Source organism: Amphibalanus amphitrite, unplaced genomic scaffold (assembly GCF_019059575.1).
Source record: "Amphibalanus amphitrite isolate SeventyFive unplaced genomic scaffold, NRLGWU_Aamphi_draft 002340F_arrow, whole genome shotgun sequence".
Classification (NCBI taxonomy): Eukaryota; Metazoa; Arthropoda; class Thecostraca; order Balanomorpha; family Balanidae; genus Amphibalanus; species Amphibalanus amphitrite.
Window position 1 is genome coordinate 30,058 of NW_024883807.1, and position 12,688 is coordinate 42,745.

The window sequence follows — 12,688 nt, forward strand, 5'->3', positions numbered from 1 at the left end:
TAATGTTACTAAATGTCTGCTTGCAAATGTGAGACATGTGATGATTAAGCGATATCTTAAAGCTTACGTAATATATAATACACGTATATTTGCACATTAGCGAGCATCAAAATGTCAGCACAGCAATCGCTCCAGTAACATTATACCTGTCCCCAGCTCAGTCGGTGCCCGTCTATGTCAGTTGCCATAAACAGCCATCAGTAGCCATGGTCGAATATGTATATACGTGTGTCATAGTCACATCAACAAATACCATCTCACTTATTAGCATCGCTCATCAGCCTGGTGTACTAACTCTCGCCTCCCTGTCCTCAGCACAATCACCGGAGCTCGGGCGCGCAGTCAGATAGCCTACTACCTCTCTGCTGGCCTGGGGGCCCGTGTGGAGGACGTACGCGGCCCACTCGTGATCACCCCGACAGTCACAACGCGACAGGTCACCCATGGCACGGTAAGAAAGGATTGTGGGGGAAAGGGGCGATTTTGCAGTCTCATCCCGGGGATCGGTGTTCATTTTGTGTGAACTATCACGTCATATCATACCTATGCATTTACACAGAAAAATGAGCAAGCAAAGTACTCTAGGAGCTTCGAAAAGATTATTTGTTTCCCGAGAAAACGTAGAGACATGGCCTTAATGCTTTATTTTCAATTTTGCAGTCATCTTGCTTAAAGTCACTCAGCTCAGAAATGATCATGGCGCGTTTCATTCAACGCTACAAATAGCACTGCATCGATAGTAGTGCAGAAATCAAAAGAGATTCGCCAGAGCCTTAGGTGAATGGGCGTAGTGTCACCATTTTCCTTGTTTTCACAAGAAAACAAGAGAAACACGAAACAAAAACTCACCATCCCCCCTTGTTCCTCCCTTAGGCCCTGGAGAGTTACCAGGTAGCGCTGCTGGTATTCGGCTGTCTGATTGCCTTCATCAGTCTCTGTGGAATTATCCACCTCTGCGCACTGTGGTCCCGGTATAGACGACACCGGCGCTCCAAGTCGGAGGGAACTCTCATCATTCCCAAGTATGAGCCGTATCTGGTGGAGCCCAGTCTGAAGGAGTATGAAACGCAGGTGAGACGGGGGCAGAGGTCGGGACTGTTTGAGGCTTAAGGTGGTCCTGGAACGTTTAAACGATATCATGGCGGCAATACAACAATCCAGGCGTTCATTTCAATATTTCGTTTGTACGTGTAATTATTGATATATGATATTGATAAATGATATGATATTCTCTATGTAATTAAATTGTCTTTTCAAGCTAAGAAATGATTGCTCCTTTAGTTAATCTCGACACTATTGAAGTAGTGGCATGGAGAAAGAAACCGCTTTGATATAAAGGTTGACGACATGCGAAGTTTTCATGCAGAATGTCGTCTTTTTTCTTAAGTTGCGGACATCAGAACATTGCTGTCGTCGAAAGAACCGTTCACGCATTCTCATTCTATCTCGACTATCATGATTCTCACATGACTCTAACTCAGTTTCACTCGTTCTTCCATACCACAAAGCATTGCATAGGATCGTACCAAACCCTCACTTATCCCTCCTACACTTCAGGTACTCCAAATGAGCGTGCCAGTGGACGACGACAGCGTGAACGACTTTCAGCTGGATTTCCGGAGCGATCAGCCTCACTATCTGAACCTAGATAGCATCAGCTACATCACAAAGGACGGCAACTCGTCCACAGGTCGGTGGCAGTGAGATGGGATTAGAGAAGGCCGAGACGTGTTAAGAGAACCCTGAGGGACACACTTGGATATCGATGTATGCGTAGAAGCTTCCTTTCCTGAGAGACATGCGTAGAGGAACGGTGGTATCAGGAGGGAACAAGTTATTGTATGACTAATGAAATGTGAAGTTTGTATGCGTTCTGCTCTACTTGGCTTTCTTTTCTTAGATTATTTTCGGTGATACATCGACTAGTGAAAAGAAAGATGTTGAGTTTATATGGTGAGCGAAACGTTGGAATGTCAGAGAATTGTGATGAATGCTGGGTATTGTGTGTCTTGATGCCTCTGGAGTAGCTGCAAGCTAAAATGGAACTAAGTTAGATCGCTCCCTATTCATCTAGATGCTTAAACTGATAGTATGGGTTTATCTTACACGTTCATGTGGCTGTCTTACAGCCTAGTTCTGACAGCATGTCCTTCGCCATGTTCACAGGGAAGGACTCTGGCCACGCCACGCCCTCGGACCACCACCCGATGAGGTCGTCAGATCCCTTCCAGCCCGACAGCAGATTCGACAACAAGATCATCAGGTGAGGTCATCATCAGCAACTTCGTCCGCTGGGTGGGGGAGGTGTAGTAATGCAGATAGTACTGGGGATAGTCATGGCGAGATGTCTTGTATATAAATACTTTAGGATGTAGTGGGTAATACATAATCCCGCTGTCTTTGGGCTGTGGTATGGATGATTTTGCATGGTCTAACTACTGTGGGGTTCATGGATGGTACGGATTTATGCATGAAACCGATCGCATATTTTAAGAGGTTAGAGCTGCTAATGGTGCATTACATTTCGCCTGAATCATAACAACTAATATTTAACTTACACCTTTCTTCTTAGGCTGTTGATAATGTCGACATTTGTAATGATAAGCATGTCCTCCATGGGTCTGATGCTGTACTGATGACTTGGCAGCAAGTGCATTTTCCTGTTCTTCCATGCCCTTGCCCAGTGGTGTTTGTCGGTGCCCCAACTGCCTTATTTCTGTCCTCCATATTCATTAGCCTTTTCGAGAAACCACTTAACGTACAACATTATTTGAACTTCTAGCCCTTATTCTGCGCCATACCATAAAGTCCGTCATAAGTCCTGTATGGGTCTCCTCCTCCTAATGGTTCCCGTTCTCTCTGTGTATGATTCCATCGGTGACAGAGTTGGTGACGGCCGCTGGTGCTCGTCTGGTGCTATGGTGCTCTCTAACCCTCTGTTCCTCTGGTGCCTGCCTGGTGCTGGCTGGTGCAGTGAAATTCACGAGGAGATCTCAATAGTCAAGGACGGGGTTCGGGAGTACAGAGTGACGAGAGATGTCCTTCGAGAGGTGGAACATGTCTCGGAGGAGCTCAGCGCCTTCGACAATCCGCTATATGAGCAGTGAGTTACGGGAGCACCTGAGGGCTCACATGGCACATGCTGGGGATTTAGCTCTTACCAACAGTAAGTCACTGAGAATACTTCGGGCACAGCTCTACAAAGATCGTGTTCCGTAACCGCACCGACAACCTGTCAGATCCTTTGTGGTATGCGGGCTCATCGTGCACTTTCTGTCATAATATAACTCGGATGATTGTTTTAACCCGCGCCCCACTGGGGGGGGGCTATTTATAGCCCCCCTCCCGTTTTTCCACAATAACTTTCAAACCGCTTGACGGATCGACGCCAAACTTTCGGTACCCTTAGCTGCATCAATTTGACACCTTGTGTCAAAATTTGAACTTCGTAGCTACCATAGGTCGGCCGAAAATGACGTCAGAGTGACGTCATGTTCGTCCGATTTCGACGCAAAACATTGAACCACGGCAATCGCTCCCAAGAGCTCAGTTTTTAAGCTAGATCCAATTTCTTTGCATGAAAGGACTCAGAATTGACCGCGCTATCAAACTGCTATCTCGGATTTTCAAAATTTCGAAAATTTCGAAAATTTCATATAATAATATTCAAAATTTATATTTTTGTATTTTTTTTCAAAAAGTTTTTGACTTTTCGAAAAAACCGGAATATATGTGACAGAACGCATGATTATGACTAACTATAGCAAGTTTTAGCTAAATATCTTCAAAAATGGCCAAGTTATACGCATTATTGCAAAAAATTCACAATTATTAATTTTCCAAATCAATTTTTCAGTACGTATTTGACATCGTACACCAATATAAATGGCACCATCGTGTTCCTGAGCTCAAACTGCATCCAATAGACACCTTTTTTGTTGAAAAATTTTAACTTCAAAATTTGAACTTTTTTGACCTGAAAGTGACCTGACCTAAGCTAAATTCGACTCAAAATGACCTCAAATGACACAGACGACATCAAATTCGAAATCTATGGCCTAAACGGACCATAAAACATGTGTCACGTGACCGACGCATGATATAATATTTCCGTGACCTGTGATGACCTGACCCTGACCTGAAAATCAAAGTACAAGTTTGGTACCCTCAAGGTATCTAAAGCATCTGTTGACGAGTGTGGAAACCAAAAATGAGCCTGATCTGACTTGTAAGACGGCGGCCAGAGCCCAAAATGTGAACAAGCCAAAATGCTAATAATGTTTACTTTGACCTGACCTGTGACGTCATCAGTGACCTCGAGGTCAATGAAATTAGGTTTCGCTCGACAGTTTTTCCGGGGCTATCAGACGCCGTTTGAATTTTGACGATCGGCCCAGTAGTTTCGGAGTTAGGAGGGGGGGCTATGAATAGCCCCCCCCCCCCCCCCGTAGGGCGTGTTATACACAGACCCCAGTGGGGCGCGGGTTAATGGGCGTGGAAGGCTTGCATGCAAAAGGGAGCTTGCTATGTCGCCCCACATATCCACCATAGGTCCGCTGAAAGTCCACTGCTGAAGCATTAACCCAAGGTTCGGTACTGGTGACGGGCCAATTTCTGCACGGCAATGTAGTTCTCCGGGTTTAATAGTCTGCTGAACTCTGTTCATCTTGCGTGGCGTCAAATATCGATAAATATCTTCAAGTTTAGCCAAACGGCGACAGGTGCAATATCACGTTACTATGCACTGTAACCGTTTAGCTTCACGTTGAATAGCTTTATCGACTGAAATATGAATGTGCTTTCTCTAGAACTTATCAAATAACAGGCTTACATTTTCGTCTTCGCATTCTCAATTTGCAAATTCATTTAAGTCTTCGATAACGTCCAACGTTACGACCAGATGAAGTCATCACATCAAAATAATTGCTGTTTTGATGTTGCCTTGGAAACAATGTACTCATTAATCCAGCGCTGATTTTCTCGGAGGTTAACTTCCCCTCCAACATTCCCTTCAACCTCATTACCACCCTGCTCTTCGACAGGTCCTCCTCTGAAGACGAGGTGGACGCCCAATCCATCATCGCTACCAACGAGAACGTCACATTCCGGGAGAGGCGCGACTTCAGCTACCTGCAGAGGTCGCCCGTCGAGTCCACCACCGAACTGTGATCGTGACGTCACAGAAATGTCACGGAGTGGTCACGGAGTGGTACGGAATGACACGAAATGTCACGGAACATCACGACGTGATGCGGAGTGGCACAGGGTAGGATGGAGTACCATGGAATGCTACGGAATGTCCTGAAGTGGTTACGGAGTGGTGCGGAATGTCACAGAATGATATGAAATGTCACGGACTAGGACGGAATGTCGAACGAAGTATCTTTAATGTGTCACTAACTGTCATTAAATGTTATGCAATGTCACGAACCTGTCATGGAATGTCACAAAATATCATGAAGCGGCCACGTGATGTTATAGAGCGGTACGGAATGTCTGAAGACTGTTGATGTCACGGAATTTTACATAAGATCACGAAATGGTACAGATTGTCTTGATAAGGAACAAATTTACAATACGAGCGTGGTGAACGTCAAGGATCAACCAAGCTAATTGAGACACCATGGGTTGTCCTAGGCGTCACGGTGTGTAATCTTTACAGAGTGTTGCCAAGCGTAACGGATGGAACGTCACGAATGGACCGTCACGGACAGAGCGTGACGAATTATTCGTCACGCACGGAACGTCACAGACGTTTAAGGTGGTATCAGCCTGGACTGACTTGGGAAAGGTAGCAGGTGCGTGCTATTTTTCTCTGACGAGTGAACATTGTACCTAGCGTTGATTGTAACACTCGGTGTACGTACCAGCGAAACCATTGTTGAGTGATGGCGGGTGCATTGATAAATCGCTCTCGAATGATGTTTAGTACCAGAGCGTTGACCCTTCCGACAAGTATGATCGTACTTGGTGTCATACCTAACAATAGTTTGAGGACACGTGACTTCTCAGCGCCATGCGGTGTGGTCAGATGGCCATACTCGGTGTTTTACGATGCTTTGTCACCATACCTGCACCCATACAGTGTGGTGTCAGGTAGCCATTAACCATACCTGGTTTCATGCCGAGGTCACGTGACTATACTGGGCGTCATACTGCGGTTAGACTGTCATACTCTGCGTTATACAGGTCACCACGCCTGACCCATACAGTATGGTCATCCTCTGATACATTCGATCAGCCACCTGTGCACTCACTGAACTCTAAAAAAGGTTCAGCCTTGCACGTTGTACAAGTTTGCACTCGAGGTCGTTTGGTCAGTGTTCGATATGAATTATCAATACCTATCTGAGCGTATGTGACATCGGTCGATTGTGATGTTTGAGTTTTTGGACGACGATGAATCAATGGTCGACCTTCGAAAATTTAGTGTGCTGGTGTCTCGTATGTTGCGCCTCTGTTCTACTTATGCTGGTTGGTCACGGTGTTTTTATATGTTCATTGCGAAACACTGCGGTTGGCTTACCTCAGCTGGTTATCATAAGTGGCTTTGATAACCTTTTACTGCAGGTCTTAGGCTGAGGCATTTGTTCAACAGCGTTTTAATATTCCGTCCAAGTCAGACCCAGCGAAAAATGCTGACTTTGAATGGAGAACAATTTTACGAGCATTGTATGTTATTTGTGCCATTGACTCAACTGCACTTCTTGTTTATTTATTATTCCGATTGTGTTGATGCTTTTATGTACTTTTATGTACCTAGTATGACTCAATATAGCCAGTGAAGCCATATCCCGCTCAGTGTTTTGATGCTCAGTGTTTTGATGCTGTGGAGTTACGAACGAAGCGGAACAACCATCACCAAACGCGGCCTTCCTTGTTTTCTAAGGTAGGTGAATGCAAATGCGTTAAAGCAGAGCGAAAAAAGAATAAGAGAGCGTCTTGTCATACGTTAGACCACTAGAGAGCGGTAAGCGACTGCCTCCTCGGCATAGCATTCTGTATTATACCTATGCGTATGCTGGCGTTATAAAGGGCTTCATAAACAACGTTTCGTAAAGCAACAGCTATGTAACTAGATAGTAGACACATCAACCAGGCATTCCCGTTCTCATCATCTCTTATACAATTGATACGGCGCCAGCAGCAAATTACCCACTAAAGTGGATATTTCGCTGCGAACATTCGGGCACAACTCAATCACAGCCAATCGCTGTTTAATCTCTAATATCGGAGTTACTGAAGTGCCCACCTCCCCGTCGCTCGTATCAGCTGAGCTTTACACTCGATTGAAGTGTAACCGCTCTCCATACAGACACTGATTAGTGCGCAGTACTCTTCGGCAATGACACTGGCTATTGACCTGCGTGACATTGACTCAGGGGGGACATTGTGCGGCGACCTGTTGTCTGTTTATGTGTACAGGTCATACACACAACAAGCTTCGATAAACAACTTGACCCTGACTGTAGATATAACCCTTTCTTACATACCCCCCCCCCTGTCGTCGCTGCTGCTGTCCCCTCGTCCCTTGTTGGAACGGTCCGGAAAATCCCGCAGTTTTTGGCACGGAGTTTTAACGGCTGTTTTCTGTACCACTGTTCTCTATGCCACCGATTTCTATGCGAAGTTCTCTACACGACCGTGATCTTTACGACCGTTCCTCATTCTATCGTCCTCTAAGCGACCGTTCTCTATACGAACGTTTGTTAAAAGAAGGTATGCTTAATGCTCTTTACAAAATTACACACTTAACCCGCGAGTTGCTGGGGGGGGGGCGTTAAACGCCCCCACTTTTTCGCCGGGCCATAGCATAAAAACGGCGCGCCGCAGGCGCGCCAAATTTTGGGTACCTGTAGGGAATTGATTGAAGTTTATTGTGACAAAGTTTCAAAAAAATCGGTCGGAAAATTTTTGAGATATCGAGGTTTTAGTGACGTCATGATTTCTGAGTTTTCGACCAAAAACGGCATATGTTCAAAAAATCATATAAAATCACAGAATAAACATACAGACATGCCGTAAACGCCATTAGACTGCCAATACCATGATCAATCAAATAGCTATCTTCGATTATTGATTATCGTTCCGCATTTTCCATAATCTTGAACTGAATCTTGGCAATTTTTCGCGACTACTTCACGACCATGATACATGAATTTATTAAATTGAACTTTTTGAGCCAAACACGTACACATATGATAAAATGAATGTCACCATTGTGTTCTACGCCCCAAATTACCTATAAAACATGTGTCACAGGCTGCGAATATCAGTTTTGATTTTCGGGGATATGTGCCTACCCGGTTGACCTGACCTTGACCCTTACCTATGCTTGACTGACCCCTACATGGAGCTGACACTCTTGTAGGTCTTATAAGATGGATTGTGCACCGTTTTGACAAAGTTTATGGCGAGAGGCGCCCATTGCGAAGTCCTGAAGTCCATGCTACTGAAAGCCCGATTTCGGGTGTTTGACCTGACCTTGACCCGACCTGTGACCTCAAAATTCAACTTTAAAGTACGCATCTGAAGCGTCTCGTCGCGCTCTTTCGTTTGCCGCCTCGTGCGTTTCGCTGCGCCTATTGGTTCTCGAGTTATCGGCTGGGGGCGTTTAACGCCCCCCCCCCCCCCCCAGCAAACGGTGGGTGGCGAAATACCCCAGCAACTGCCGGGTTAATCTAAAATCGTGCTCTGCTTGGCCGATCTATAACCGTTTCGATATGGCCGTTCTCTCTATCACCTTGCTCTGTTTCTTCTATTCTGTCTATAACCTTGCTCTGTGTGGCCATTCTACCTTTATAACAGTACTCTGTCTGACCGTTCTGTAACCATTCTCAGCGTGGGTCTGTGCGTACCGTCCTGCTATCTTCCGCCGGACACCGATAGCCAACCAGAGTGTTGTGACCATCGAGGACCTTGGCACAGTGTGCTACCGTTGTGATGGCGTGATACAGTGTGCTGGCTGGTGTGCTGTCTTGGTGCACTGTGCTGGCGTTTGTGCTGTGTGCTGTATTGGTGTAGTATCTACGCTGCAATGGTTTTACTTTAGCGAGTGTCTGGTGGCCTGTCATAAGTGAGGATACCAATCTGTCAAAGGTAAGAAAAACCGCTGCCATCTGCTTTGAGAACTCGTTTTGTTCTCTTTCTTAAAGGAAAAGGGCCACCTTCGTGAAATATGAAGATATCGTTGTTTTTCATTTTGACATTATTATTTTTCATTTTCTTTTTAAAACTGGTGCCAGAAGTGCACAATTCGCGAAAAAGTATTTGAAACTATTTAACATATTGGTACTATGTTGATACTCTCTACGGCACCTACTGTATGATGGCATAGCGATGACGTCACACTCAAGCCAATCAGCGTTCAGAAGACAGACTCGTCGGATTGCGTCAGATAAGCTGATTGGTTAAAGCTGAGCTGGTTGGAGCTGATTGGTAAAAAACCAAAGCCTCGCCGCGGGTGGCTGTATTGTCGGATAAGAACGCATTCCTGGGATAAGGACGCATTCCTGGCGTATTTTCTGTTAAAATTGCCGATAACTACGAATGGAGGCCGAAATCGGTCGTAAGGAGGTAGGCAGATAGGTTTTCGGACACGGGCTACAAGATGGCTATCTCAGTTTCAATCCCCATGTTAAAGGTGGCCCTTTTCCTTTAAGATTAGAAGTCATATGATCGAATTTAGAATTAAACGTATATTACCATCCCTGCGGGCGGCAACGAATAAATGAGTAACAATGCCGATAGTGTATTTATGTGGATTGATGCTGAAGTTTATATCAGAGAAACATTGGAATCAACGTATTGGTGTGCTGTTCTAGGAGATAGTGTGGGTAGTGTTGCTGCCGGCGAGGACTGTTAATCGTATGTTATTGTTGTGGCCCAAGCTATCGTGACTCATTCAATTTTACGATCTACCAATGCACTATCGACGAACGAAGCAAATTACACGTCCGAAACTTTCCGTCATTCGGTTAGACATTTCGAAGCAGATACATAGAAATCCTAGCTGCAATAAAAGGCACAAAGTTATCCAGAAACACAATCTGGACTACATAGAGTAGAAAACAGTTTTGTTACCGTTGAAACAAAATTCAAACTGGGACATTGTATTATTTTTTTATGACGTTCAGTACAGGCGACTTAAGGTGCGTTCAGGTTCACTACACCAACTCTCACAGTGGAAAAATCACACCGATCACGCTTGAACTAAACAGCTGTTTATCAAGCTATGATGACGATAATCCGTCTCAAATAACAGAGATTACCCTGTCTCGCCCCATTCCCAGGCGGAGGCCGATAATGTGTGAGTAGGTGACAGATGTTCAGAAAACGTGACGATATGAACGGTTACCGAGAGTGTCATTAGCTTTTGTTTGTAAGTTTGAGTTTTCGGCAGCGCCAATAGTTGGGTCGCTGTGCGATCAATGATCATATCGTGAGATTTTGTTTTTAGGGTCGCAATTACTTCCAAAATTCCAGTTTACGAGTCACGAAAGGCACAAATGACCTCAAAATTAGCCATTAGGTGCAAGATACAATGATATGCGATACAGCCCCCCTGAGCCAATTTCCTGGCCTGACAAGCTTTAACCCTCGCCCGTATTGATGTTTTGCCAGCCGCGAACGTATAAGGGGGTGGGGCGGGGTCCGTTGGACCCCCCTTGCTGTTTGGCCCCTGATCGAGCTATAGAGTTTCACGGAAAAAAACGAGCATGCTGCACGTGACGAGAGGAACCCGATGATACCCAATTTTACGGTCCTAGGTCATTGGTTGACCTTCCCGGTCAGGTCAATGACCCAAAAGTCGGGAAAATCGGGCCTGTTAGGACGACTTAACGTGTGTTGCCATGGGGTTTTCAGGGTGCTGATCACGAATATCATGTTAGTTTTGATCACAGATGATGTCTTCATGCATTTAGGCCAGGTCGGGTCAGGTCAGGTCAGGTCAACCAGTAAGGGTATTCGTAGTAGGTGGCAACCGCCTCTGACAGCTTCGTAACATGTCACGAAGGCACCAAAACTACTTCTTAAATGTTCGAATGGTTGCTAAATTCGAATTCAGCTCCAAAAACCAGCCTAGAGACATGTAAAACTCGGAAAAGTGAACCAAGGTCATCAAAGGTCAATGACCTGACCTGACCTTCAGGTGACCTTGACACCCACCCTAATGCATGGGACCAACATCATATCACATGTTTGAACGCTTGAAACCTCGAAAAGACTGCAAACGCGCGGCTAATGCGAGCCGAGATACGCCGAATCGCGATTCCGGCCAAACATGGTCTCGAAAGTCACAGGTCAAAGTTCATTAGGGTCAGGGTTATGAAATGTTCAGGGTAGGTGTAAAATTAATTAGCTCGAGGGTACTGAAAGTTTTCTTGCGATCGGCCGCTTTTTACGCGAGCTATTCGCGAAAGAAACCCTTAGGGGTCCGTTCGACCCATCCCCCCGCTATACGGGCTTATCTCACTTTGATGACAATTATGAATTAGGTTGGCCTTTTACAAACAATGGGTGTTATTCAACGCTAATAAAAATGGTAAAATTGACGTTATGCTCTGTGCTCATAATATCAGATAAATTAATTGAAAAAAGGTCCACCTTTTGGACCTTTTTTCAATTACTTTATCTGATATTATGAGCATAACTTCAATTTTGCTATTTTTAGTTATTATAATCATGCTCAAAGAAACGTTGTACCATATAAAACTATTATTCAACGCTCCTGAAGAAAAAAAAGTGATGCGGACAAAATAACTATCTGCGACAAAAATGTGAGTTATTTACCGGAGACAAACAAAAGGCTGACCTCGGAGGTCAGGCCAAGTCATCGTCTCGGTTGATCGGATTCCTACAATTGTGGAATTGTAGGAATTCCTAGTTGTACAATTCCTAGTTGTACAATTGTGGAGCGGTTCACTGAACATTTCAGCAGCCTTCGCGCCCTAGTGATAAGAAAAGTTGTTGACACGCAGTTATTGACAGGATCCACAGCATGGATATTGTAGATAAGTATCGCTTAAAGCTTATAATTCTCATAAATAGCGTCATGATTCTCCATCCTCATTTTCTTCCGAAATGTCCACAGCTCATCGTCATGGACCAGTATCTCACAACCACCGGTCTAGATGACCTGGCGACTACGTGGGCCTCCACTCTGGGGTCCTCCAGCCTGGCGACCTCCAGTTTCACGACCTCCAGTCTGGAAACCTCCAGTCCAACGACCAGTGCCAGCACCGCCTCTCCGTTCGCCAACTGTACAGACCTGGTGGACCCGCCCGTGTGTAATATCACCGCCTGCAACTTCGGCCACGGATGCATCATTGACTTCAGGTGGGTGCGGTTTTACGGCCCGATTTCAGCTACTGAATCAGTTTTGAGGCATTAAAATTCAAGTTGTAGCCTAGCTAAATCCTAAGCTGTTGATAATCGTCATGCCGCTTAAATGAATAACCGTTTTAATAAAACTTTGCCGTTTAAGCTCCGCAACTCTCGGAGCAGCCTCTTGCCAAGCTCAGAGCATCGCAGTGTATTCACATGCAGGCCCGCTCAGGTCAATGTTTAAGATCGAGAACTCCGACCCAGCTCAACTCAAGCGTGCTACAACTGAATCGTCCAATTGTTTCCTTGTCGCTTCGTTGCGTGTTCTCTCTCACCCTCTCTCTCTCTCTCTCTCTCTCTC

The 12,688-nt window shown here is 45.3% G+C and overlaps 1 protein-coding gene across 1 annotated transcript in view; it reads left to right on the forward strand.

Annotated features, from left to right (window-relative positions):
• The window catches only part of LOC122376834 (cadherin-99C-like), a 35,400-nt gene extending 29,806 nt beyond the window's left edge, over positions 1-5,594 (forward strand). The window contains exons 31-36 of the mRNA XM_043356804.1: positions 316-451; positions 874-1,071; positions 1,558-1,690; positions 2,167-2,263; positions 2,975-3,103; positions 5,043-5,594. Coding sequence (XP_043212739.1) covers positions 316-451; positions 874-1,071; positions 1,558-1,690; positions 2,167-2,263; positions 2,975-3,103; positions 5,043-5,169 — 820 coding nt within the window. The 3' untranslated portion in view covers positions 5,170-5,594. The remainder of the gene's footprint in view (positions 1-315; positions 452-873; positions 1,072-1,557; positions 1,691-2,166; positions 2,264-2,974; positions 3,104-5,042) is intronic.
• Positions 5,595-12,688: the final 7,094 nt, after the last annotated feature.